General features: G+C 33.8%; 2 protein-coding genes across 3 annotated transcripts; one reads left to right on the top strand and one right to left on the bottom strand.

The window, feature by feature from the left end:
- LOC130654341 (uncharacterized) lies at positions 1 to 5,177 on the top strand. The gene is made up of 3 exons (XM_057456903.1): positions 1 to 1,066; positions 2,000 to 2,130; positions 3,784 to 5,177. Exons 1-3 carry the CDS (start codon positions 973 to 975, stop codon positions 5,062 to 5,064), a joined length of 1,506 nt encoding a protein of 501 aa, XP_057312886.1. The 5' UTR covers positions 1 to 972; the 3' UTR covers positions 5,065 to 5,177.
- On the bottom strand, positions 5,158 to 25,370 carry LOC130654340 (bifunctional 3'-5' exonuclease/ATP-dependent helicase WRN-like). 2 transcript variants are annotated; one of them, XM_057456901.1, is made up of 26 exons: positions 25,273 to 25,370; positions 17,393 to 17,737; positions 16,388 to 16,488; positions 15,845 to 15,904; positions 15,695 to 15,761; positions 15,547 to 15,625; positions 15,206 to 15,273; positions 15,019 to 15,127; positions 14,276 to 14,912; positions 13,888 to 14,069; positions 12,524 to 12,703; positions 11,726 to 11,810; positions 11,601 to 11,657; positions 11,262 to 11,317; positions 11,149 to 11,180; positions 10,992 to 11,069; positions 10,843 to 10,907; positions 10,442 to 10,518; positions 10,134 to 10,257; positions 9,579 to 9,691; positions 8,933 to 9,119; positions 8,655 to 8,747; positions 8,321 to 8,417; positions 8,181 to 8,246; positions 7,037 to 7,215; positions 5,158 to 5,336 (listed from the first exon to the last, which is right to left on the bottom strand). In XM_057456901.1, exons 2-26 carry the CDS (start codon positions 17,712 to 17,714, stop codon positions 5,166 to 5,168), a joined length of 3,285 nt encoding a protein of 1,094 aa, XP_057312884.1. In that variant the 5' UTR covers positions 17,715 to 17,737; positions 25,273 to 25,370; the 3' UTR covers positions 5,158 to 5,165. The 2 variants fall into 2 exon arrangements, with proteins under 2 accessions (XP_057312884.1, XP_057312885.1); XM_057456902.1 differs by having other exon boundaries at positions 8,948 to 9,119; positions 25,273 to 25,369.
- Positions 25,371 to 27,029: the final 1,659 nt, after the last annotated feature.

The following is a 27,029-nucleotide window of genomic DNA, read 5'->3' as shown; positions in this document are numbered from 1 at the left end:
TTGAGGCCTGTGTTCTTATAAAATAGTTGGTCAGCTGTGCTAAAACCAAGAAGAAAAAAAAAAGATATATATTCTACCCGTTCTTGAAGACGAATAAACTTTTTTAACGGTAGGAGATCGCCTGAAACAGGGGGTTATGTTTGTGTACAAAATATCTTAAATATATTTATCACAGTTTCACAACGTGAACGTGTTGACCGAAATGTGTAGGTAAATATATTAAAAATCATGTTTACATTTGAGACGGAATGAAAAGAGAGTACATAAATTATGGAAGATTTTTTGGGCACGTGTACATAGAACTGTGTGAAATTTATTTATCTCTGGCGTGTCGTAAGATAATTCTTTCTGTTGGATGAAATCTTTACCTTCTCAAAGTTTCATTATTTACAACTTCCCTCTACTTTCAGTTTACTCTCTGACTAACTTTTCTCTTTTTTTTTACTGGAACGTTTTGTTTTTGAATATCAAAACGCAGAAAAGGATGAAAAAGTACAAAGGAGGTTTTCTCACATAATTTTGGATGCGTCCACGATTGTCTTACAAAAGTTTGTGTCGCAAAACAAATTTTGGTTTGTTCAACTGAAAATTTAGCGTGATGTTCTTTTCAAGTCTTTTGAGTAAGAACTGTTTTCATCTGAATAGACAGCAGATTTGTATATTTCTGTTAAGACGAACATCTGTTTTTATGTTGTAAAAAGTTATGTTTAGTATTTATTTGCCTACTTCTTTACTTAAGCGAACAAAATAATTTTTTTGTGTTTATTTTTAAAGTGCCTGTGAGTTGCAAGAGGAATTTGTCTCTGTTTATGTTGTAATTTTCAGAAAGTTGATAGTATGCCGGCAATATAACACAAGAGAAACACTTGTGTTCCAAATCTAAACTAATTGAGAACACTCAGCTTAAAATTGAACTTGTAAATATTGCTAGATAGAATTTCTTTTAAAAGAACAGAGATCGGATTAGAAAAAATGAAGGACGACATACGCAAAAGATCGAAAAGCACATCGGCCATGCCAGATGTACGTCTGGCTGTTACTGGTGGGCCTCGTGTTGGAAAGTCAGGTATTACAAGTATTTTTTTATAAGTCGCTTATTATTGTTGAGCCTCATTGTTTATAAATATTTTGTCAGCAATGTTATTGAAAATTTGCTTGTTTACGGGTTAAGCTTTTGACGACGTCTATAATTTTGAAGACTTCTAGGAAAATTTCACGCGAATTAAAAATCTAAGGGACGCAAAATAGAACATTTTTGACGTAGGTGCTTGCGCAGAAAAATTAGATTTATGCAGAAAAAAAAGCAATAAAATTTTTAACAATTTTCTAATTAAGTTAATGTAAAAAATACGTTTGAAATCAAGGGAACTGTGCGCGTTTTTTATTAGAAACATTGTTTCTAAAATAAAAGGGTCAGATCCTAAGAATTTTAGAAAAACTTCATGTTTCCGATAGAAAACGATATAATATAAAAATCTCACAGTCAAAATTTAATATAATTAAAATCAATGTTTGTTTTATTTGGGAAAGTTTTTATTTCAACAGCGTTCACGTAAAAAGTGTGGCGGCAAGTTTTTTATGGTGAGAGCTACAAGACACTTTGAAAACAAAAAAAGTTGAAGAAGGTGAGAAGAAGTGAACAAAACGTCTGTTGATTTTCACTGTCCTAAATAAATAAACCATTAATTTATGGTTTAAGATATTTAAAAATCTTAAACTTAATAACAAGGAATAATAATCCACGAACCATAACTTTTTTGCGGAAAGTAATTTAAAAGAAAGTTAGTATAAATCGTTTCAATCGTTAATTTTTGGAAATTTGACAAAAAAATCATGTGCTGGCCGCAAAGAAATGACTAAATTTTTCTCAGTTTATTCCATTTTTCAATGTCTTAATGTAGGAGACATAAAGACTGCTAAAGTTATCTATCTATTAAAAAAAAGCAAAGAAAAAAGTGTTAACAAAATTATTTTTTAGTTATTAAATATTTCATTTCAGCGATCAGTGTTCGATTTCTAACACGTCGTTTTATTGGTGAATACCAACGCAACGTAGACCGCGTGTACCGGCGCAACATTCAGTTCGGTAGCGAAGTGATTGAATATGACTTGAAAGACATGGGTTTTATTGTAAGTACATCATGTACCTCTACTAAACTTCGTCCCCATGGCTTTTTTATGTCTTTTGCATTAAGACGGAATCAGGTTGCATTCCAAATATAACTACACCTTAAAAGGCTTGGGAACGAGTTGTCTGTCTATAGGCATGAAAATTAAACATTTCTTGCAACCAGTTTGCAATTTTAAAGTTCCTAAATACGTCCAACTGATGTAGGAATAGCTAAACAGTATCACTTAGCCGGCATGCTGCAAAGGTTTTACTTTAGCTGTCATGTAGGCAAGTGAACATCTCCTAAAATGCGGCAGGGCAGTTCTTCAAGGCCTGAAAGGTCTGGAAAATCAGAACATTGGGCCATGCTGACGTTAGCAAAAATTAGAGCCGTTTAACTAGATTTAACCAAATGACCTAAAGGCCGACGCAAATGCATCTAATATTATTATCAAACAAAGATATGAAATGTCTGATAGAATAGAATTTTCCATTTGAGTTGTTTCCTCCAACTTTCGCCCGCTGAAGAGCCCTTTAAATTCATAATTCAATATGGCGGATCTAGCAGTTGTAGTGTCGAATGAGCTGATGGATTCAAATGATGAAATGCCTAATCGAGGATGGGAGGTGGGAATTTAAAATAAGGTTGTGCAAGAGTTAGTAGTAACTGTGCGATTTTTGACTACAGATGAAAACGCTGAATTCTTGTGTGATGAAGGAGAAAATGCTTGATAAAAAGTTTGCTCCTCAAAAAACTTTATCAAACATCGTCGACCACGATTTCCTCTTTCGTCCAAACATGAGAATTTGACCATGTTTGATACATTCGCTGTGAACATTGAGAAGTTTGGAGTGCGTGTCAAAAATAGAAACAACCTTCTTAATCGCTTGTGCTTAGGACCTTTAACATCCCGCATTCCTTTTCACCAATTATGTGCGGTGTTTTAGGTTTAGCCATAATAGCTTCATTTTTAAACATCTGACATAAATGAGTGCTTAGATTTTGGTAAAAATTTAACCTTACAACTCTTAGCATTCGGTTTGTTATATATATAAACAACAATAACAGAAAACATACAATGAATTTTGATTATTAATTGACTTGCAATGGCATATCTTAATGAGATCAATTTAAGATTCTATTTACGGAATCGAAATTACAATAAACGAGGTTTGGAATTTTAAACTGAAAACAAAGTTGATAAGAAAGAGAAGTTTAATTATTTTTTGCTACACTAAATGTTAATATCATGAACGTAAATTTTCTAAGCTTTCAATTTACCGATTCGTTAGTATTTATCACGTGTAGTTTTATTTTTTTGCGCTTAGTACAAACTGTATTCTGCCAGTCGCAACAAATATATATTTTTTGTGTTCTCCTTATTCGGACAAATACGACGAATGACTGTGAAACCACATAAAGAAAAAACGGGCCTGGTTTTGAGTGGCATTATCCGTCTGCCAAAAGAAAAAAGGCAACTACATGTGACGGAGTAGTGTAAAATGCCAGTATTTCCTCGTGGAGTAATGATGCACGAAAATTAGAACTTCAACCGTATTTCAATGAAATTCAATAGAGCTTATGAGAACCAGCAAGGCTCGAAACTGCTAAAATATTAAAAACATAAATTTTAGATAAAGCTTATTAACCAAAGTATTTTTTTATATCCTAGCGCGACAACGGATCGATAATAAAATGGGCAACTTGCATCGCCGTCATTTACTCCATCATAGATCGGACAAGTTTTACAATGGCAACAACTATTTTGAATGATATCAACACGATGCTTCATGTTGTTGACAAAACATACCAACCTCTAGCACCATGTCTTGCGTTAATAGGAAATAAAAGAGATCTGGAACATTTACGTGAGATATCAAATGAGGAAGGTAAGGAAATGGCGCAAAAATATGGCGCAGGATTTTGGGAAGTATCGGCTTCCGATGACTACAACTCAACATTTGGACCCCTTAACGCGCTTATTGTGGAGTCATACTTGAACGTTGTTACTGCAAAGAACACAGACTGCAACTCCAATCCTTCCTCTGGTGGTGGTAAAAAGGGACAGGAGGAGACCAAGCTAAGAGCTCGAAGTGAAAATTCAACTTTAACGTCATCTCATCGAAGCAGCATTGATAGTGAACTGGAAGACTATGATTCTAAACGCAAATTTGGTTACAAAAAACAGGACGATGATACGGCGAGTATTTCAAGTATTTCGTCATTGAAAGATTCGAAGAAGAAAAAGAAGGCAAGTTTAGAACTTCATTTAAAAAAAGCAGACAATGAAAAACCAAAAAAGAAATTTTCAGTAGGGAAATATTCTCTAGACAGTTTTCCCTTATATGAAGATAACAGCAACATAGATTCTCAAAGTGTGGAGGAGGACGTTTTCCTTGAACAAACACGCTCCAACAGTTGGTCGAAAAAGGACAAAAAACGATCATCCATCAGGAAGAGCACAGAAAATAAATCAGCAACGCCCAAATTAATTAAAAGTCGAAGTTATTCAGATCTCAAAAGTTTGGAAAAAGAACAAGAGAACGCTAAAGACGAGTCCTCTCCTCTTACACGAGTAAAAAAATTAGCAAATGAGATTGACAAACATGGCGGATATAAAGAACGCAACGAAGCAGAACAAAACTTATTGACACCGGCGGCGTTATTGTCGCCTGGTGAAAAACCGATGACGTCTAGTTTTAGCAAACTGACGTCGTATTCTATGAACGAGATCGCTAAGAGTGTTAAGGCTAGTCCAAAGCCGAGAAAAGAACGAAAGAAAGTATTTGCAGGCAGTCCACTTGATGAAAATGATAATGAAAATTCTGTTCCGAACAACAATTTCGAAAGTGAAAAAGTTCCAATGAAATTGAAACGAAACGAACAGAAAAAATCTGTACGGAGAAAACTGTCGGCGATATTTCGGCCAAAATTTACAGTCGAAACAGTGTGAAATTTTGAAAAAGTTAACATTTCTTTGGTATGCTCCTGTATATATATTTACAAGTTTATTTATAAAATACATATTCAATAATTATGTTTAAAAATCTTTTTTTAAAAACCTTTTCTATTTTTACTACTGCTTCTTTTATATGACGTCACTTGTGTAGAGCTCATCCAATCAGGAACCTTCCTTTTCCCAGCTACTTGTGAGGTTGCCGGAGTTGAACTAAATGCAATTGTTGTTTGATTGGGCAGTATATTTCTATTTGGAGATGAATATGCCTATAAAAAAATCAATTACATTTATCTCATCAATGGCCGTAAAAAAATAAATAAATTAGGCTGGCATAATTGTGGATCATGCCGAGTGCAGAGAATTAAAATGAATTAAAGAGATTAATCAAAAAAAAATTCTCATTCGTTGGCCCTAAAGTAGCAAACACTAGGACCTACAAAGGTTTGTACGACATCATTGAAATAGTATTGAGCCCCGCTTTTGAGTTAAATAATCAGATTTTGTTCCCTTTATAACAAACTTATTTAGAGAGTGAAATAAAGTTTTTTTGAATTCTGCAGACGTGCAATAACACGCACATGTGGTTGTAAAATGGTACGTTAGTTGGTTCCTCGTTCTTTCTCACGAGAACAGCTTACCAAATAGTTTTTAAAAGCTTTTCTGTATCTCTGATGTACGTAAGTAACTAGGATGGAATTCTGACGTTTTTGGATAGTATGCAGATTATGCTTTGTAGATCACAGAATAGCCACACCCCCCTTTATTAACCGTCCCTGCAAAATAAGCGCCTTTATGTTTTTCAACAAGCGCATAAACCCACCACCTTAATAAAACATACCAGTCATAAAGAAATACCGTAGTCGCACAGGGGTGAAAAAACATTTATTTTATTGGGAACATATACTTCAAAAAACTTTAGTAAGAAATCATACTTAGTTTGTTAACTTTTTTTCTCAAATTTCAATATCTGTAATAATTTTAAACTCAAACATAAAAAAACAGGTCGCAAGTTTTCGTACTTTTTATTTGTTATGAAAGAAATTTAAAGTGTAGGCACCGAATAAGCAAGTTCGCGTTGAAACTGACACTAAGCAAGTGAAGCAGGCATGCGCATGAGGTCTGAAGTAAAGCGGTAACGTAAAGCAGAACGTGAAGTAAGCCATTTTAGGGACAAATTTGAAATGCAAGTTATTTTAAGGACAATTTTGAAATGAACGAAGAAATTAGGCTATTTTTATTTTCATCTTAAAAAAACGCAGAACATTTTAGTAAGCAAAGCAAAAATGCTGATATTTTTCAAGCTCTAGTGTGCTTCGTTTTCAAATTTCGTTCGATTTTTTTGCCAAGACATGTTTATCTCTCTTCGATTTGCTCCAATATTTTCTGGTTGGTTCCAATAGGACGTCAATAACAGCACACTATACCTCCGTCCGTCTGAAAGACTTCCTCTGGCTTTGCGTTAATTCAGCTGTGGAGGTCATGAAGTCTCACGCTCGGTATTGTTAAATCAAAAACATCATCAATAAAACATGCTGGGTTCTCAAAACATACGTTTCAATTTTCATTTCTTATTTGAAGACTTAAAAACATATTGCAATTATGATGCATTTTCTTTCTTCGTGTTTAAATGCGATCTTATAATTTAAAACCTTTTATTCTCTCACACCTTAAAACATTCCTCGCCTACATTTCGATTCAGATTCACACAACGAAAGTCATAAAGCGAGTATGCAGGAAGAGTAATAATGAAGCAACAAGTGAAGGAAAATATATTCGTATGCATGTCTTATACTTCATGTCTTCGATTGCTCCACGAGCGTTCACATAGTGCTTGTGTCCGCTTCTACGTCCACGTTTGCATCTGTGTCTGCTTCATAGATGTGGAATACGAGACAAACTCCAGTTTGTGAAGAAAAAGCACATTCAACAAACAATATTACGACTTCGCACCGAGAAAATTACTTACACATTTGTGAATATGATTGGCTGTTTTAGATACGTTAAGATTCGTCACACCTTCTGGTTTTGATGGCGGATCATTGGTTACACCGTAGGTAATTTCCAACATGATTAAAACAAATTTCAATATACCAAAACCTACTGATACTGGAAGCATATCTTTGATTGGTCGAATTCGGCGAATATCTAAATTGAATGCGTTAGAATGTGTAACAAAAACAGAAAAATTTATTCAAAGTCAATTGCTCGTGTTCCAATCTACGTTTTACTGCAATGAAGAAAAAAAAATGTTGTATGGAGCAAAAAATTTTCTCCACAACTTCGGGGACAAAAAAGATCTGAATCTTTTTCGTGCCTGTCCTCCGCGGACAAAATTTGATGAACATTTTGTTGCATAGCAAATGCTATTCGTGTGCCCACCTTCTGCAACATGTCCCAGGACAAAATTATTGTTGCGGCACATTTTGCCTCGTGTCCCCATATCATGCAAAAAATATTTTGCAAAACCATTTGAGGCATAGTGTAATTGACAAATGAAAATGCAAGAAACCGTAAACATTGGTTTTCTTTAGAAGTTGAACATCGAGTGAAGAGAGAAGATAGGAGAAAAAGCTTATTCCTGCTGCCATAACTAAATCGCACTTAACTTAAAAAAAAAGAACATTAAAACAGAGTTTTTCATAAGACCATTCCGCAGCAAATAAGAAGTGGCGTCACGGACAATATTTTTATGCGCATGCTATGGGACATGTTGCCCAAAAAATTAAAAATTGGACAGGCTGGCAATTTGGAAAGTTATGCAAATGAGGAATAGAATGTCACGAAATAAGAATGTCTAGTCTTCTCTAATAAGTCATAACATTAAAACACTGGAAGTGTAAATGTTTTTTGGCAATTTCGAGACTAAAATCTAAATTATGTCCTTATCTGAAAATATAATGACACATAAACTGTCTAATGATGGACTTCTTACAACTTTTTCTCATAATGAAATTAAGGCAACGGAATAAAGGTTCAATAACAACGACAACAACAAAAGGAACTTTAGGAAACTTAGAAAATTACAAAAATAATATAAAAAGAATATAAAAACGCGTAATCAAATACCAACAACACCTCACGAGCAAAAAAACAACAACAACGTGATTTACCTGAGCCAATCTCTTTTGAACGAACAACAGTGACTATTTGCTTGATCATGTCATCAGTAATGTTAACTAAATACATTGAAAGATTACGCAGAAAGCTATGAACTGCTCTGCAATAAAATGATATAAAATTCAATCCTTACGTTTGCTAAAATTTATTGGGTATCCCATCTTCAGGGCGCCGCCTAAATGGCTGATGATGGTGTCTTCTACGAAAGAACGCTGTTTCGCTATTCCATCCTAAATGTACGAGTTAATTTACCTCAGCTGGTGTGCATTTAGTGTGAGTTTGAGTTAGTAGAAGATGTAACAAGAGACAAAAATGACACATAACAGTGTCGCTCAGACTTCTCCTGGGCGTCAGAACTCAGGAAATTGTGTACATTTTTTTCCACATGAATCTTAAGGTAAAAAAACGTCGGCGGAGAAGATCAAGGACAACTAATTTTATCAAACAGTTTTAATTACGTGACTCACCACCGACATTCCTTGCATGTGAAGATCATAAGTTTCTTTTTGAGTGGAAGTCAGTGTAGATTTGTAGCCGTCCCCTCGCATTAGCAGAGATACCTAAACAAAGAAACATTATTCAACCAAGCAGGTACTTAAATTTTGGGATTTTAACCTAGTAGATTGGATAAAAACGCATTCTTTGTACAACCAGTCCATATTAACCATTATCGACAAAAAGGATTTTAGGCCGTGCCTCACTCATCCCAAACATTAAACAACACAATTGCATTAACTTGCATTACCCAGTTGTAAAATACCTCCTTTGCTGTTTTAGCTGAATCAGCGTTAAATTCATCTTCAGTGACATCTAACTTCAACTTTTTCTCATTACAAAATTGTTGAATTTCTTTTATAAAGGAATTACCAAATCGTTGACCCAACTTCAAAGAGATACCGTCAATCTTTAGTAGATTTTCCAAGGAGCTTGGTCTGTAAACATAAAACGAACAGGTAAAAGTGTTATAGCAGAAATTTCAATTGAAAAATAAAGTTTAGGGAAGTTTTAATTTCAGGAGGGGACCATACAACCTTTCCTTTAAATCAATGGATTTTGCGGATATTAAAAGGACTTCTGCCTAATATTTTAGAGGAGATTTGTTGATAATTATAAACAGAGGATGCCCATACGTTATTGTAAGCAGGAAGAAAACTAGTTAAACTCAAGTTTACGAGAAGAAGTTTTTTACAAATTCTGCGCAGAAACACATATTTTAAAAAATTCTTGTAAAAAAAACTGCTATAGGGTTTTATGAGGCACCTGATTTTAAAAATTGATTGATTTTTCGAGGAATTGAAGTGGTTTTTTTAAACAAGCACTTATGGGATTTTATACGGCATGATCAGCCTAAGCTGAAGTTGCACTGTAACGCTAGTAAGTTAGACACCTACCTTATTTTGACCATATCCTGTATATTCTTATTGGTGGCAACCATGTAAGGAGGAACATCCAAGTCACGCGCCAATCCACGACGAATGATAGTGATTCGGCTACGAAGTTGCTCCTAATGGAAACAAGTTTTAAATGGAACGAGAAAGAGAAGCGAGGATAAGAAAATTAAGGAAATTAAAAAAAACAAAAAAAAAACAAAACACTTGGAACATGACAGTATTTATGAGGACAAGTCTTGATGGTTTTTGTGAAACCAAAGTTCGCACGCAAACTAAATTTCTTAAATGCGTGGTCGCATCTGATATTCTCAGCAAGAATTTAAGTGACTATAATACTATTTGCATAAGTAAAAAGCCATGTAGCAAAGATTTTCGTAAGGTCTTTCCAATTAACAAACTAATTAAAAAGCAACATCTGACCAATCTTAATCTTCTTTTTTACGTTTTTTCTCATTTTTGTATTTTTTTAATGCTTGTTGAGAAAAGGGGTCACGCTGCCTCGGTCTTTAAGTTAGCATAATCCTTTAGTTTGAATATAACTGTAATTTTTGTTACCTCCAAGTAATTGTAATCTTTCTCAGAATCACAAATTCCTGAGCGTGGTGTATACGTCAGCATTTCATGAAGACTACCAACATCTTCTGACCATGGTTTATCCAACGGCTTGTCAGGAAGAATACTAAACAAAACAGAATTGGTTTTATTATCAGAAAAAGATCGGAAACGTTCATCTTTAGGCGGGCCGCAAACGTTCAAATATGTTCGTCCAACTTTTTTTAAAAAAAATCAGTGTGACAGCATGTTAGTTTGCCGTCCGAATTTATTTCTCCTAGGCAGAAAGCCCGTTTTATTAAGACACAAACCTTGAATACAGACTCTCTTTGTTCGAACTTTCAGCTTTATCTGGAAGTAAACTTGCTTTGATTTCAGCTAACACATCCTGAACGTATAAAATAAAAAACAATGATTGAAAACAGTTCCTAGCAATTCTACTAGAAGCCTTAATTAAGAGGGATTATATTACATTAAAAAACACCTGGAGTTAAGATTATGGAGAGCAGAGTGGTGCAAGTACAGGCAGTACTCCATTGCCACTACAAATAGCAACAATTCACTTTTGTTTCCTCTTATTGCTATGCAGAAAGGGTTTTACATTGCTAGACGCTGTTGATAGGTTCCAAGCCCTTGACTGAAAACATTAGAAAAATTCTCTCTTGTCAGCCACCAGTTGCATCCCTTTTAATACATTAACTACAAATCTTACCGTGTTTGGCTGTTTTATAATATAAGTAGGTTCACCAGTGCTTTGAAGCCAATTCTTTGCTTTTGCTATAAAATATCACAATTTCAATATGAACTTTTCACTTGCTCATAAAGGAAAAAAAGAAAAAACTAAGAGAGTAGTTTTCTTACAAGTAGTATATATAGTCGAACCAAAACCTTGGGGAACAGGTTTCTCTCCAAGAAAATTTTCACCTATCAACTGTCGGCCTAAAACAGAATTAAAAGTTACTATAACAATTACTAGTAGCTATTTTACGAATGCTGAAACTGAAAATTTTTAACATACCCAACGCCTGCCAATATCGAGCGCTTTTATTCCTGAAAAAAAATTATACAGTGAATAACAACCGCAAAACAAAAATTTGACATTCGCATGATGTTAAATCTAGTGCGACTAACTTTCCTTTTCCAAACACTGGTGTATTCTGGAATCTTATCGGCAATTTTTGACTCATCTGTAAAAATAAACAAACATATCAGCGATTAACGAAATGGTATTAGGTTCACATGCCCTTAATATTAGAAAAAAATACGACAAAGATATGTCAAGTATTATTGTGTTGCTTCGCCCATCACAGTGGGCATTATCCGACTACAACCTTTTTCCTTTTACAGCAGATTTGATGAACTCATAAATTATAAAATTTAAATTAAATTTAATTTAATTGTTAAATAAATATAATCCAAAAATACATATAAAAATTTTCCTTTCAAGATATTGACGAAAATATATCTTACCGAACCTCTGAGGAGAAGTACAGGCGTATTTATTCCATATTTCCCATCGCCGGTGGTCTATTAAAAAAGTACATAATTGGAAATGTCGTAAAGATGTTTGAAGGCTTATGAAGGCAACAGCTTACTTGTATGGCTTTGAGCAACATTTTGATATCTTCACCAAAGTCCATTGTCTCGCTTTCAAGCAAATTTGATGAAGGATTTAATATCCTACCAAGGGGAATAAAACAGTGTCGAGTTAGAAAGGCGCAGAAAAATTTTTATTTACATACATAATATATTATGTCCTCAGAGAAAGAAACATAACATATCAAAAACACGAATAAAAGTTGATAACGTTAATTACTTCCAATCAGAAAACATATATAAAAATGGGTTAAATAGTATGAGCAGTGGTTTTTTACATTTCCGGATATTTAAGAGTCGGTAACATACCTTACCGGATCACAAACAATCCTAAATGACTTAATAGGTACAAAAGGTAAGACCAACAAAATATATGAGGCGACAAATATATGGACCAGTTTTAACATTTCAAAAACAAAGTCGATTTTACTTCTAACCTACTGTGAGAGAATAAACTCTGGTTATTATCATGTCATAAAACTTGGCATTGGTCTCCATATTTCCATGCATTTACTTAGCTGCATGGGCGTTCAAAATGTTTTAAAATCAAAACAAAGACTTGAAAATGGCCTAAATTATTCGTCAGGTCAAATTATTCGGTGGCTTTAAGCGACGAAATTTAAAGGTGACGAAAATCAAGTCAAACTTGACTGCCAACTTGTTTTACACATACTTTTAAAGAAATCGTGAAAATAAAGTTTTGTAGTCTTTAACAAAGTATGGTCGGGTTTTTTGCATGGAAAAAGGGTATATAGTCACGGATTTTTAAAAACTGATGGTTGGAAAAAATGTCTCACTTGTTTCGACAATTGTCACAACATTCTTTGTGTCCTCCCACCCTCGCTACATTCGAATCAAAATGAGAAATAATTGCTTTTCTACGGCAGCCGGACGTCATCAAGTATTGTTCCGCCTTACTTATCATATTTTTCTTGTAATTCTGGAATTTCGGATCAGTAATAGTTGAAAGAAATTGTCTAAAAAAATAAATGAAAGGTATTTATATGTGCTTACTAAAGACTATACTCCGGCTAGCATAATAAAACACAGTGCAAGATAAGGAGAGGGCACAATGTCCCCTGGTGCTCATACATAATCCTTTGTGACGTGGCTTTGGAGTTATGTGAAAGAAGATAGAAAAACAGGTCCGACATTCGTTGCTCAAATTGCAAAGTTGAAGTTGGAGTTTAGAGTAGTTTCCACTGCTACAATTTATTGTTAATATTGCATTAACTGTAAGGTGTAGAATACCGTACAATTTTATACAAGAGAAATATAAAAATAGTTCAAAATTTCGTTTTGATAATGCTTAAATATGCAGAATACAAAACAGGCATTCAATCATTTGAAAATTGATTTAATAGGGAACTGCTAGTTTCTTCAAGACAAACTGATTTGATTCATAAAAACTTGTGAGCTTAGAAGTCATAATATTGTACGTCGTGACACTCTTGAACAATATATTGTAGCAGTGGACACTACCCTTAAGTTTTGGTAAGTCTTTTTGTATAATTTGTATAAAATAAACTATGTTCTTTAACCCTATTAGTTCTGTGACTAGGAGAGGGTGAGCAGGTGATTGTGTTTGGCTGATTTAGTTTTGTCATCTATTGAACTTGTTTTATAACTTTTTATATATTTCTATCTAATTAGTTTGTTTGTAGTCCTCCAAAACATTTTTTTGAACACATACTGAAGTTTTCCCATGGTAAACAGTTTTGCAGTGGAGTGAAATGAGCAAAATTCTTTTCTAAAATATTCTTCTTAATGCTTTTGAAAGGATGCATGAAACTTTCAATGATTTCTCATTCCCTTTTCACTTTCAAAAAAGTTTATAATCTGAATTATAAATAATAACTTCGCCAATTGCGTCCAAATTAGTGGGATCGCAAAAACTTATTCTCTGAATTTTGCAGTTTTTGGACCTTATAATCGAGAAATTAGATCCAACGCAAATATTTCACTTAAAAGGTAGTTATTTGGACGATTTCTCTTTATGGTCTGTTTTGTAAGATACAGCTACTAAAAACCAATGCTGTAATAACAACATAAGAAAATAGGGATTCATTAACACACCTGTTTATTGTTTAAATTAATATAAATAAACACCCCCCTCCCTCCGTGTTAAATGCGATTAAGAACCATTCTTATTAAAAATAACCTGCTAATTGCGAAATCGCCGTTGTTGTAAAATGTGTGACAATAACTCTGCAAGCCATCCCTGCCAGCTCGACCGATTTCTTGATAATAACTTTCAATATCTTTTGGTGCACCATAATGGATGACCATTCGAATATCTGGCTTGTCAATGCCCATCCCAAACGCTACAGTAGCAACAATGCACTAGAGAAAGAAAACTAGCAAAAAATAGTGCAGCGTAATTTTATTAATAGTACATATTCTGAATGGATAAAAAGTTAGGGGTGTACAGTAAGGCAAAAAAAAAACAAACAGAAATAGCACAATTTTGACAGCACATTGCTGCCACATGGTTAATACGACATTCAGTGCTTCAACAATGGACTTACATAATAGGTTTGGCTACTTACATCAAGTTCATCTCGAATAAATTGATGATGAGCATTCTTTCTTTTAGTAAATGATAACCCAGCATGATACGGTTGGCACCTGACTCCGTATTGACTTAAAAAGCCAGCCACTTCTTCTGTCTTTTTTTTAGTAGGGCAATAAACAATTGTCGTGCCATCAAATGCATATCTTGTCCTACCATTACTATCATGTTGCTGCACCAGTAATGGTAACAGGTCATTAACTAAATTGCTTTTCATCGAAACTTGCAGGAATAAATTTGGTCTGTCAAAGCCAGTACATCTAATTATGGCATTCTTTAACTTTAAATTTGCACAAATGTCATTTCGAACTATCGGTGTTGCAGTTGCTGTTAGTGCAACTATAGGTACATTTGGTACTTGCTGCCTTACAATATTCAATCCTCGATACGACGTACGGAAGTCATGGCCCCACTGAGAAACGCAATGAGCTTCATCAATGGCAACTAACGTAAGTCCAACTTTGTTGTTTAAATTAGTCAAAAAAGAAGTAAAAGACGTAACATATTCTGGAGTAACATAAGCTATACGATACACACCCTGAAAAAGTTCATTGGTCACTTTTGAAGAATTGCTTTGTGCACTTCCCAGATAACATGCACTGATATTTGCTACCCTTAAAATAAAAACATAAATGTCATAAATGAGCAAATTTAATACGATATCCCAACTGGTCTCATCTAAGAGAGATTGATGAAGTAGCCAATAAAACAACTGTTTACGTTAACGCCTGAACTTGGTCCTCCATCAACGAAATGAGTGGTGATATCACAACAGCGACACCATTTGTATAAACAGGTGGGTATTGGTAACACAAACTTTTCCCAGAACCTGAAACAATATCACTTACAGTTACATCTCTCCAATTCGTATTCAAGGCAAAAAAATAATATCCCTAGTTAAAGTTACCTGTGGCCATGACCACACAATTATCTCTTTTATCTTCGAGAACAGATTTAATTACTTTCCATTGCATTCTAAAAACAAATTGAAAAAGAATTCCTGTTAAATCCTACGAATTTATTTTTGAAAAACGGGAGCCTTTGTGTAGATGATATTTATGACAAGAATAAAAGAGAAGAAAAAACTGTTCAATTATGTTCGAGTCATCTTAAATTAAGAAATAATTCAATAATCTTCAGATTTCCTGTAGAAACATTTATGTACAGTTTGAAATTCGTAAAAACCTTTAAAACACAGGATTCTCTCACAAAACATACAAAACTACATAATAAATCTAAATATCATACGGTCGGAATTGACTAAATCCAAAATATTTTTTCAATACATCAATATGAATTTGATCTGGTCTGTCATCTATATCCAAACCTTAAAAAAAGGACATTATAAATTAAAGTTTTACTTAAACGTTTTTAAAACTATGATACAAAAACTTACAATTTATCTCATCTTCTTTTAAAACTGGCTTATTTAAGCTTGAATCAGCAACCCCATCTAATTCAACCTAAAAAAGAAAGAAAGAAAACTTAAGAATAAAAAATAAACCTTAAACTTTTAGCTTTCCCAATTAAAAAATAACATACGTACAATTGCCAATGTATCATCTAAATCATCATTCAGTAACACATTTATTTCATTAGGGGATATCTAAAAATATTATTTAAAATATGAATTATTTCTTTTCACTTTCTTGCCATTAACATTAAACACAGAAAGATAGAGTAAACAGATTGACAACAGGATCTAAATGGTTTTTAGATGAAAATACAATTTCAAAAACTACTTTTTACCCTCATTCGAATGAATGTCTATATTTTTCCTATTTTTTTAAAGATTTAGCAAAGACCACCTTAAGCCACTGCCATATAACCTGCTGAGACCAAAAATTATCAAAAGCTGTAAAGAATTTTTTTTTGTCAACCATTCCCCGAACAAAAGAATGAAAATACAAAATTCCAACATTAGCTTTATTTTACCAGAAATGAAAACCATCAGTCAATTCTTTCATGTTTTCTTTTCCAGGTGTAAAATAACAACATACAGACAACACAAAATAGATAATATAACATTCTTTAACTATTCTATAACTTATGTGTAGTGCACATTATTTCTTATCCCCTTAAAACATACCTTAGTAAATTCAGACTCGGATTTTTTGGCTGGAGGATTTGAGCTGGACAACACATCAATGGGATCATTAAGATCTGTTGCAGTAAAATCTTCTGTTACATCTTAAAAAAATAAGGAGCAACAAGAGATAATATGTTATTATTTGCACCCTTTTTACAATTTTTCAGAACCTAGAAAAATGACATCTTTTGTGACATTTGTTCAATACAGTATAGTCTTAGAGAAACATATGTATGCCTAACAATAAATTTATGCTTGTGGAGATGAAAAATGTTAGTGTATGATGGATTCCTATCTTTTATACACATTAATAATAAAAACTATAATCTATGTGGACAAAATGCACATGGGAGAGAAAAACTTTTTTATAAATTTGGAAATCTAGACATCGTACCATATAAAACATTCAGTAAATTATGTGGATCTTTATTGTATAACATTAGGTTAATGCAAGAACTGGGTCTCTCCATTACACAAGTAAAAATATTTGACTATATTATACATTTACAGTTTTGAAAGTCTTTAACCACGCTCATAAGTGTGGTGGTGCGTTCCTGTCATTCATAGTTAATTTTTTGTCCATTGTCAATTGCCGCATTTACATCAGTAAATAAAAAATCCTGCATTTCAGTTGAGTATTTAAGAAAAAAATGCTTTTTTTAGATGTACCTATAAATGTACCTTTAATCAAGGAAAAAATACTTGAATCTGCATGGCAGGTGATTAGGATCACACACCATAGAGAACAAATTTTGACAGTTTCTTTTATTTTGAAACAGTCAAGAGATTAATGGATTTGATACACTTCAATAATCTTCACACTTAACAAACATGCATTTCAATTAAAATAGATTGTATAACATGATAGCCACATTAAATGTAGTAGGTGAGCCAAAAAGAAACAGTTTTAAGGCAAAAAAAAATTGTGTTAGGCAAAGGCAAATTTTTTGTATTGGCCTGACTTACAGAATTTTAAAAAGGTAGAAAGAACTACGAAAAGAATACCAGCATCATATTCCATTAAACTTTCAGATACATCAGTATCACTACAACCACCATAGTTTGTATTGGATGAAGGTAATGTTGACTGCATTTCTTCCAGATATTCTTCATCTTCTTCCTCTGCTTCAGGTTTGTTTAAAACTTCATCCAAAGTTGTACAAAATGTACACATCCCTGCATTGATCGTACCTGCTGCATCGGTAAATTGTTTAATTGTAGGCTGATCCAAACTAGACAATGATTTCTTTAATTGTTCCACTAATGTATTTGCCCATTTTAAATTTACACTTAGCTCCTTTAGTTGAGAATCGAGATCTTTCTCCATTACTACGACCTCATTCTATCAATCTAGAATGAAAAAAAGTCACAGCGTTTTTTTCTAAAGCTTACCTTTCCATTTAAAGACCAATTGATCTTAAAACACTCACATACTGTAATATTAGTTTTTAAAGCTTACCTCCTATAAAAAAGCAAGTTAACTTTGTATGAATGAGCTTGAAAGTCTAGGAATGTATTTTAAAAATCTTTTTCAAGGTCTTAGTTAATAGCTAAATATGCGGAATTATGACAGCATGCTCAGAAAATATTGCTGGTATGAATGATAATCTGGGTAACTAAGTATTATTATTTATGTAATATGATTAATTTATCAAACTGGTTGGGTGAAAACATCTTTATAAACCCTTAAAACAGCACCTCATTTTTTCTTATCCATGCTGTCATGCATTAAGGTAGCCTAGTTAACTATAAGCTTTCTTCAGGATTATAAATTCAGTTTCTCAAACAAAAAGCTTAGGCATCTCCAGAAAATATAATTAGCATAGAAGATAATCAATGTTATTTTTTGTTGGTTGAATGTCAATCTACAATTATACAAAACAAGAGGAATCGATAACGTTACTTTAGGACCACCATTGTTAGGGTCACTTGAAGTTGATTCTTTGTTCATGAAACTAAAATGCACAATGTGCTAATTTTGCAATCACAAAAACAGTTATGTGGTTAAACAGAAGTTTAAATTTTTATGTGATTTGTAAAACAGTTACAATACAAGTGGAAAACAAGTCAAATTATTATTATTGTTGCAACACCCTTCAGGATTATTATATAAATTTAAAATTGCACTAGCTGAACTGTGATACAGCTAGATTTTTAGTCGATACCATTTACAAAAAATAATAAAAACAAGGTCGAATACAATTGTTGTAACACCCTCCTCCGTTATGATTTTTAAATAAATGATTTGACGCTGCGAAAGACTTTAAATATTATCAACTAAACCATAGTCCGCAAAAAGAATTTGAACTTAAATTTAGATTTTTCTATAAACTGTGCAAAAAAAATTAAAAGAACACTAAAAAATGATTGTTTTATTAATTTAAGTAGGAAAAGAACAACTTGCTTATTATTATTATTATTATTATTATTATTCATCTTTATACAGGTTTATCTACGTCAGTATAATATATACAAGATATATGTAAATGTTACTGTTATCAATGAAAGACCTGTGTAAAACAAAAATAACAAAATATAAAATTTTCGAAGTAAGATTTAAACGGAGAGAAATAAAAATTCGCGGATATTGAAAAATTTAAGAGAATGAACATTGAGAACCATATATGAGAAAATTAAAAATATTGTGAGAGACTTTGTGCGAAAAATTTTCAAGTATATCAAGAAACACGATGTAAGAAACGATGGATGATGTCATCACACAATCCATACATTTGGCAATGAGAGGACGTGGAAATTGTATTGTTTGTGTCAATGGCGTCAACCGTTCCCTCCCACATCGTGATTGAACCAGAAAAGTTTAAAAATCATAATTGTTTATTAGTTTTTTAAATAAATTAAAATTAGTTTCTTTCCTAATACTAACAGGTAGGGAGTTCTGCTCCCTGATAATATGATAATTTCCTCCCAGCTTCAGATTTAATTGATGGGAGCCGAAGTGAACAGTTCTTTCCTCGAGTGTTTATCGAGTGGTTGATCATAACATATTTCCCATCAGTTTCGAAATGTAACGATTTGAAGACGTCAATAACAATTTTTCTTTTCAGTCGTATTGTGAAAGTTGGCCATTTTTTACGATTTTTGACAATGAATTTTGCTTTCAGAAATAACGATTCAAATTTCAATTGCCATGTATCGCTCATGCCACCATAAACAGGGTAGCAGTAGAAAATTAGAGGTTAAATCATTGACGTGAATATCTTCTCAGCAACAATTGGTGAAATGTTACGTCTTACATTCTTGAGCATTTTGAGCCTTGAACTAACCTGCCTGTACATTCGTTGAAGGTGAGAGCTCATGTTTAGATGGCTATCCATGATTACACCAAGATATTCGTAGAACGCAGGCTGGTGGATTTCATTGTTATTGATTGTTATATTGATCTGGGTGTTACAAGATCGAGATGTAAAAGTTACAAATTCTGTTTTTCCTTTTTTTGGGTTTAGGATAAGACAGTTATCTTGCATCCATCTGAACACTTTTTCAGCATCTGAGTTTATACATTTTTCGATCTCAGTTAGCAATTTGTGTGAAAAATAAATCACTGTGTCATCAGCATACATTAATACGTTGCAGTAATTTAGCTGGATCGGAAAGTCGTTTATAAGAAGAACAAATAGCAGAGGTCCCAATATAGAACCTTGGGGTACACCATGGGTAACAAACTTCTTCTCAGAAAGTACTCCATCAACGTTAACGATTTGGCTTCGGTGAAACAAGTAGCTAGATATCCAATCAACCTCTTTACCAAGTATGCCATAGTAAGGAAGTTTGTAAAGTAAACAACTGTGGTTAACAGTGTCAAATGCTTTTCTCAGGTCCATAAACAGGGCACCTGTTACTTTGCCTTTGTCCATGTTTTCGCGGATGTTATTTGTAAGTTTGGTAACTGCATCACTAGTCGATCGTTTCCGGCGGAAGCCATACTGGTGTTTGCTCAGGAAGAAGTTTTCTTCCAGGTAGTCAGCTAGTTGGTTATAAACGACTCTTTCGATGGTCTTCAACAGGATGTTGAGCACAGAGATCGGACGGTAATTATCAATATTACTGCGATCTCCATTTTTAAACACAGGGTTAATTTTTGCAGTTTTCTCTGATGTTATAAAGGTGCCAGATAACAAGCTTGCATTTATTAAGAACGTAAGTGGTGCTGCAATTACGGTAGCAATATCCTTTACAATTCTTGCAGGTGATGTGTCCGGACCTGCCGCTTTCGATGCATTTGTCGATTCTAAGATTTTTAATGTTTCTCGGACTGTTAATTCTTTAAACTTAAATGTTGCATTAGTTCGGTTTATATCCTTCAGGGGGTCCCGATGGTCAAACATTTTCCATGTGTAATTAATGATTTTACAGTTCACTAATTTGGATCCGACTTTCGTAAAAAACGAACAAAATGCATTTGATATACATTTGGGATTCGATACATTTTCCCCATTGATTTTGAAAAATTTACTTGGAGCACATGTACCCTTAGTAGGATAGCAGTTTTTGATTTGCTTCCAGAAGTCGCTAGGTTTGTCAGTGGATTGCTTAAATACATTTCTGATGTGGTTTGCTTTTGCAGCACGTATCTTTTTTGTTATAGTATTTCTGAGTTTCTTATAATTGTCCCAATGAGCATCAAGGCTAGTTTGTTTGAAGCGGCGTAGTTGATAATCTCTTGTGTGCATCAACTGACGTATTTCTCGTGTCAACCAGGGACTGGGCTTTCCCCGAACATTTTTCTCTTCAGTGGTGAATGTTTGTTGATGGTAGATGTGACGTAATTTTTGAATAAATCCCAGCCTTTGTTGAAATCGACAGCTAAACAGTTTTCCCAAGGTATGTTACGAAGTTCGTTCTGTAAGTCTTCTTTGTTATATCGAGAGTAATCACGCGCCGTTATTCTTTTTGGTTGATAGCGTTTACAGTTCATTTTTCTATTGATGCCAATTAAACCATGATCAGTTATGGAATTTGTGTGCACCAATGTATCGGTAATTACTATTTTGTTTGTCGTATAGAACAAATCGATAAGTGTTTTACTGTTCTTTGTTATTCGCGTGTATGACTTTATTAGCTGACTGAAACCGTGCAGTTTTACAAGATCTTTCAAGTTGTAATGGTCTCCGGGGACCTTATAATTGCAGTTAAAGTCCCCGCACATAATCGTTTCTTTGTTCTCTGCTGTAATCGCATCCAAAATATTGTTAAATTTTTCAACAAAGTTTCTGTCGAGGTATTTTGAGTTATCAGGGGGTTGGTAGCATGAAGAAATGAGCAACGGTTTCGATTTTTTGGGGAAGAATTCAATCCATAGAAATTCAATTCCTTCAATTTCTAAATCATCTCTTCTGTTGTAGTTCAGATCGTCCCGAATATAGAGTGAAACTCCTCCATGGCCTTCAATTACACGGTATTTTTGTTCGAGTGTGTACCCCGGAATCTTTAATTGTGCATCTGTAACAGTGTGCTATATATAAATTTCGAAACAGCACTTGTTGTTCTGATCATACATTCTCGATAAAATTAAATTTAATTCGCCTATTGACCGACCATAAGCTACTATCGACTTTGCCTGTAGAACAACTAATTAAGTTGGACTCGCCTTAGACACAAACAAATATCAGAGCAAATCCCTGAAATTTAAATCCACCTATAGCAAACCCTGAATTACAATCAACTAAATTCATGTTCATGTAACCCCAGATATCGTTTTTTAAATACTTGTTTTTCCTGCCACCTTGACAACCACCAAAAAATTTCAGACCAGCCCCAGTCTTTTTTGTTACTCTGTTACGTAATATTTATGTGCCATTCAATTTAAAGAATCAGTCACCATAATCAATGACTCTCATAGCCAATAACTATTAATATTCCATTAATTTCAACAAACAGGTTGTAAAATTAACTGATCTATATATAACCTGTTATTGTGAACCTTGTTCCTAGGAGAAGCTAAAAAAAATCTAACAATCTTTGGGGATGAGGTTGCCTAAGTTACTCAGTAGATGATATAAGGATTTAGCTAATGTAAATTTTGAACTTAACAAAACACAAAAAGTGGAAGAAACTGGAGAAAAAATAATTGTTTTGCGGAAAATAACGTTAAATTAGGTTAACCCTTGCTACGGAAGTTTTCTTTAAACAATATGCTCTTTACGGATAAAAGTCAAACGCCCACCTCAATCACCCGCCTTTTTGCTTTAAAAGGACAGTTTATAGTCAAAAACATGAAGTAGTGTGGTGAGCGGAGTTATCAGATTGTCACCATTAAGAGAAAAGGGAATTATAGCTGTACATCACCAATTCAAGGGATTAGTCAGAAGATTGCATAAAAGAAAGAGCATCCTTGGTGCAATTCAGGCAGTGTTTATATAGGACTACAGCTTTTTTAGTTACACAAAACTGTTGTGCATATTACTCAACTAAACAGTCAGGGATAAGGTACAGATATGGAAACAGTATAATGAAAAAAAGAAAAACAGTTTCAATTCCGAAACCAGATTTTATTTTCTGTTTGTTTAGAGGAAAAATATCTTAAATACTGGGTAAATTTGATTAAAACTCCAGTAGTAAGAGAACCCATGAAGTTCCATATAATATTTTTATGCTTATTGGTAGGGCTTTCTATTTGTTCAAAACATTGCAAATAATAAAGAAACCCAAATTAGCTTGCGGAAGATGGAAAACTAAAATTAGTTTCAGCATTCAAAAACTACTTTCTAATTTTACACAAATATAGACCCCTTGTTTACATTTTTCGCGGTAAGCCCTTTTGGCTGTAACAATTGTTGTGGCATGCAAAAAAATGGAGCCGCTAGGTGACGTGAGGTTCTTTTCAGTCTGTTTCTTTGCAAGAAGGTATCTTTATAAATATACAGTCAGGGTAAACACCTAACTAGGTGGTATGGCCTAATTAGCCTATCACTGCCTAATTAAGTGTTTACCCTGACTGATATATCTCAATCAGAAGTTAACTATCTATATTTGATAATATATAGTTTAAAGTCACAAAAATGTTTCTGTAGAAAGAAATGGGGTGAAAAGCCCTTTTTTTAGTAAGCTTGCACATCTTTTTGCCTGCCACGCAGTTGTTAAAGCCGGAAATTGGAAGTAAATATATATATGGAACATGGAAATTGTTTCTGAAACAGGGAAACTGTTTCCATTCATTAGCTAGCTAGCTATGTTTCTAGGATTGCTAGTTAACAGTCCCTAAAATGAAACCTCGCCATGAGTTGTGAGCAATTGCCCGCTCCGCGTAGGGCTCGCGTAAATGCATTTTATTGCTCGCATAAATATTAACATTTTGAGATAAGGGTAAGCGTTTTTCTCAAGAATTGATTGGTTTTTTAAGTGAAATTCCTGCACGGAAACTGAAAAGATATTTGGTGTGATTATTTTCCACCCATCTTGCAACAGTTCATTCGCCATTTTGTAAAACGCATGCAATACGGGAATTAAGGTTAATCTTCGTTGCGCATTTATTTTGCAGTAGAAAAGTGGGGGACGTTTTAAATCATGAACCCCAAACACGATGACCGAGTGTCTACTGGTATAGCGACTCTCTCAATCTTAACTTCATTTTCTACATGTCCGAAATAGTATGCATGACTATACTGCTATTTCCATAAATTTAATGTTTATTTTTCAGGTCATCACAAGCAAGTAGGGAAAAATATGCTTCGTTTTCAAATTAAAAAAAATCTTTATCTGCGTGGTTTAAATAAAACTAAAAATTCATTCGGAAAGTTTAAGTATACAGGTCAGGTACATTTAATTTATACGGAAAAAAAATTATACCACACATGGGTTTCGTTTGTAAAATTGTTTGAATAACAGTTGTGGCATAAAGAAAATAATCCATTAAATTTGGACCTGCTATTATTTCCAATTGTTTTGTCAAATGAAAAAATTATCTACAATAAAATCCACGATAAATTGTCTGTTCCGCCTGTAAGTGCAGTATATATTCTGTTCACCTCCGCATTAGTTAAAAACCACATGGCTGGATTTTTTGTGTAAGACCTGGTTACCAATGTCGAAGGGGCCAGGCAAAAGAGATTTATGTCTACATAGTTTTTTAACTAAGTCAGGAGTCGGTGAATTAGCTAGGATGGTCAGGTTGGCTATGAATAGGCTTGCTCGTGGATTTAAAGGACCAGGACTATTTAATAATTCTGAGATCTAAAAGTGTCGAACCAAGACATAAATCTATCCAACGTTTTGTCCGACAAAAGTTCGAAACGAGCTACGGTCATGTCTGACCAAACTGGAAATGTGGCGCACGTTTTAATCACACTCTTGAAACAATTTAGGTGTGTGCCAAGCTGCACGCCTCTCCTGAAAAATGCCCTGTTTAGCAAAAAATATGGGGAGCAAAATTGCTCGCGTGGACACTCAGATGAGAGCAATTAATTGCTCGGGAGGTTATTTGCTCATGGCAAAATGCTATGTTACAATTGTTGCAATACTAAAATGCTACAACTGATTAATAGACTTTTTGGATTTTTACATTTTCCCTGGTAAGCCCTTTCAGCTTTAACATTTGCGTGGCACGCAAAAAAGATGCAGGCGCAGGTGAAGTAAGGTCTTTTTAAGTCTGTTAAAACGTTATCCATCTACTCTCGATAATGGTTTAAAGCCTCAAAAATGTTTCTGTACAAAGAAATGAGCTGAAAGAGACCTTTCTTCAGTAAGCTTACGCATCTTTCTGCTAGCTAGCTAGCTAGCTACAAAAAAGAGAAAACATTGATTGTTGATTATACATAACATAATAAGAATTGTAGCCGACAAAGGAACCGAACAGGTGTAACTGCAAAGTTTAGCCGTTTACCAAATAACATAAAAATTACATATTTATCATAGTTGTTACAACATACATGCAGGGAGTCTGCCTGCCTCTGGTAAAATCTGTGTTGCATGTCGTGGTGCCACTTTCGTTTTGACTTTCATTTAGCGGGAACATCGAGCACGGAGCGCCAAAATGCTCTAAATAGAATAGTACGGCGCGCCGATGATAGCACACTTACCAAACAAGCCATCAAGATAAACACACCATAGAAAGGATTCAACTTGTTTATCAGGTTGTGGTTGGCCAACATGTTTTATCACTTTATATGTTTCAGTTACCATAAACAATATATATTAAGCCAGTAGATTAACCGTCAGAGCCATTTTATCATTAAATGCACATTTATCCCGGCCAGTTTAAGAAAATTAAAATTGCAATAACTTCGGTAAAAAAATTAATTTATTGACTTAAAACTTGTACCTTTACACCAATCTGTTAATAGACAATTTTACATGAGGCATAAAAAAATAACCCAGGCAATGTGAGAAAGAGTAAAAACCTTTAGTAAAAATTAAACTATGGCTTGAGATTTAGTATCATATGGTTTTGGACGGGTGTGACAAAACTTAGCCAATAAATAGTCATCATCATAATTTCTGAGTTCCAGAGAGATGTGCATATTTTACATGGCTAGACTCACAAATGTCGAGGGACATTTCCTGTCTATTATTTCCAGGAGGGGCCATGGCTTAGATGGAGAGCCCAGAGTATTTAATGCTAATTTTGAGCTACGCAGGCCCAATTAGGGTCCGCGCTCTACTAGACAACTTCCGGCAACATTCAACGGCGTACACAGTGTGCCATCTCCCCAATTTCCCTTACATGGCTTGGGTTAACCCGAGGCTATGGTAACATTCACTCGCCCATGCCCTTTTCAGATAAGCCGTTTTTGCTCAGTCATTTTCGCTAAAATCTCTATAAGGCGGACATCTCTGTAAGAATGATGACGTTTCGATATGTAGAGATCAAATTCGGGGTGGTTCTTTATTATAAGAGTAATGGCGATGGCATCTGTAATGACTTTCGAAAATATTCCGTCACGATTCCGAACACCCTGAAACAAGAGTTGATTGATATCAATCCTTTTACATCGACCAAGTTCTTCTATAACGGTTAAAAAAACTAAAGTTTTATTAGACAAATTTTTAATGAATGTAATGATTGATTGAAAACATCTTTAAAATCAAAAATTGTAATTATTTCTGACTGTTTCAACAATATATCTAATAGTTTATAAATAATTGTGTCATCAAACACTATTCTCGACTCACAATTACTTGCTGATAACATCGACCAAGAAATTTAACGGAATTTCTTTTTACACTCTCGGTTGTTTAATAAGTACTTTATAAAGAGTCAAGGTACTATCTACATGTGCAGATAACCAGCAGCTTAAACAATTTAAAAGGGTTATACCCTCCAGAATAGCATTCCTATTTTCACCGTGCGAAAGAAATGTAGATTGATATAGAGTATTGTGAAGAAAATGGAAACGATGCCTTGGCCTGCGCCTTCCCGTTTTAATAGGCTCTAATCTTTAAAATAAAAAAAAAAAAAAAAAAAAAAATTTAAAAAATTGACAAATAAACTAACACACGGGCTTATTGAAAGTATTTATTTATTGTATTCCAGAAGTTTGTGTACTTGTAAATAATTTGAGTATAAATTTGTTGTTTTATAATTTTTTGAGGTATACCTATATTAATTGTCAAGGCTAGAGAAGTATACGTATAAAGAAATTTTGCAGACATCTATATACAAGTAAGATTAAGGAATAAAAATACA

This window comes from Hydractinia symbiolongicarpus, chromosome 8, assembly GCF_029227915.1.
Source record: "Hydractinia symbiolongicarpus strain clone_291-10 chromosome 8, HSymV2.1, whole genome shotgun sequence".
Classification (NCBI taxonomy): domain Eukaryota; kingdom Metazoa; phylum Cnidaria; class Hydrozoa; order Anthoathecata; family Hydractiniidae; genus Hydractinia; species Hydractinia symbiolongicarpus.
Note: the sequence above shows the minus strand (reverse complement) of the source record. Positions and strands in the feature narration are given on the sequence as shown.